Below are 1,384 nucleotides of genomic sequence, written 5' to 3'. Positions count from 1 at the left end.
CCGGGGCTGCCTCCCTTCCCAGAGGAGCCCAAGGTGGGGATAAAGACGATCAAGATGTACTGCCAGAGGATGCAGGAGGAGAACATCACCAGAGCGCTGATCGTGGTGCAGCAAGGCATGACCCCCTCGGCAAAGCAGGTACAAGGCGGCTGCCTCCGAGTCGGGGTTGTTGTGGACCACGGACGTTTTGCGTGTTTGTTTTTCAGCGCTGCTTTAGATTAGCGAAAGCCTACGATTTCCATCCCGATAAAATCTTGCGCTAAAGCCTGTTGTACCTTAACACGGGCTCTTGCTTAACGTGCAAGCGTACGTAACCAGAACAGCTGGTTCTGGTTCCAGAAGAAGAGCTGATGGCCCATCAGCAGCCAGGGGGTTGACGAGAGAAAAGAGGATACTTGCCAGCGGTCAAGAGATCCGCGCGCTCTTTGCCTGCGTAGCTGTATCTGTGTGAGCGCGAGGGTGGTGATTCCACGTTTGCAGTGACTGGTGTTTATCGAGGAGCAGATCTGAGCCCAGGCAGGGCTGTCCCAGAGCAGCGCGGCCGTCCGTGACAGGCCTTTCCCTTTTCAGTCCCTGGTAGATATGGCTCCCAAGTACATCCTGGAGCAGTTCCTGCAGCAGGAGCTCCTGATCAACATCACAGAACACGAGGTGAGCAGTGTCGGGCAGCGGAGCAAGGGCGGGACGGTGGGTCTTCTGTGCCGACCTGCGGCTCGGGCTGCTCCTAGAGACCTTCTCTCGGTTGGAAGGCCGGGCTGAGTGACGCCGTCGTAGTTTTCTTCCTTACAAACGTGTTGCTTCTCCCGCCACCAAGAGGAGCCAGTCGCTTTCTCTGGCTTTCTGACCGTCTCTCTGCCCTGTTGTTTACAGTTGGTCCCGGAGCACGTTGTCATGACGAAGGAAGAAGTGACTGAGCTACTGGCCAGATAGTATCCTTTGTTTGTTCTTGCCCTTCCTGCCTGCTTGCGACGCGTGCTCGCTTTGGGCTGGAAGTGAACGCATCTGCGTGCGACGGCTTATTGCTTTCTTCCGTTAGCTGTGCTAACGAACGGGCAGCTGGGCGGGCTGCGTGTTCTGCTGGGGGAGCTTCTCCTTGACTCCCGGCGCAGTAAGCTGAGAGAGAACCAGCTCCCGAGGATACAGGCCGGGGATCCGGTGGCCCGGTACTTCGGAATAAAGCGTGGTCAGGTAAGAGAAGTAGACTCGGGCAGCAGTTCCCTGTGGACAGGGCGAGGAGCTGAGGTCCTCTACAGTATTTCAGAACTCTTGGAGGCAGGAAGGGTATCTCTTTCAAGCGTAAAAGCTGTTGCAGGTTAGGTACGGATGTGTGTAAGCTGAGCAGGCTTCTAGCAAGGAGCCGGCAGTCTCGGCGGGCTGCTGGGTC

The 1,384-nt window shown here is 56.9% G+C and overlaps 1 protein-coding gene across 1 annotated transcript in view; it reads left to right on the top strand.

Annotated features, from left to right (window-relative positions):
• Positions 1-20: 20 nt before the first annotated feature.
• POLR2E (polymerase (RNA) II (DNA directed) polypeptide E, 25kDa) overlaps positions 21-1,384 on the top strand; it is a 2,342-nt gene continuing 978 nt past the window's right edge. The window contains exons 1-4 of the mRNA XM_009331170.1: positions 21-138; positions 571-651; positions 871-929; positions 1,110-1,188. Coding sequence (XP_009329445.1) covers positions 55-138; positions 571-651; positions 871-929; positions 1,110-1,188 — 303 coding nt within the window. The 5' untranslated portion in view covers positions 21-54. The remainder of the gene's footprint in view (positions 139-570; positions 652-870; positions 930-1,109; positions 1,189-1,384) is intronic.

The sequence above is a fragment of the Pygoscelis adeliae genome, unplaced genomic scaffold (genome assembly GCF_000699105.1).
Source record: "Pygoscelis adeliae isolate BGI_AS28 unplaced genomic scaffold, ASM69910v1 Scaffold669, whole genome shotgun sequence".
Taxonomy (NCBI): domain Eukaryota; kingdom Metazoa; phylum Chordata; class Aves; order Sphenisciformes; family Spheniscidae; genus Pygoscelis; species Pygoscelis adeliae.
The sequence above is the reverse complement of the archived record's forward strand: the minus strand, read 5'-3'. Positions and strand labels throughout refer to the sequence as shown.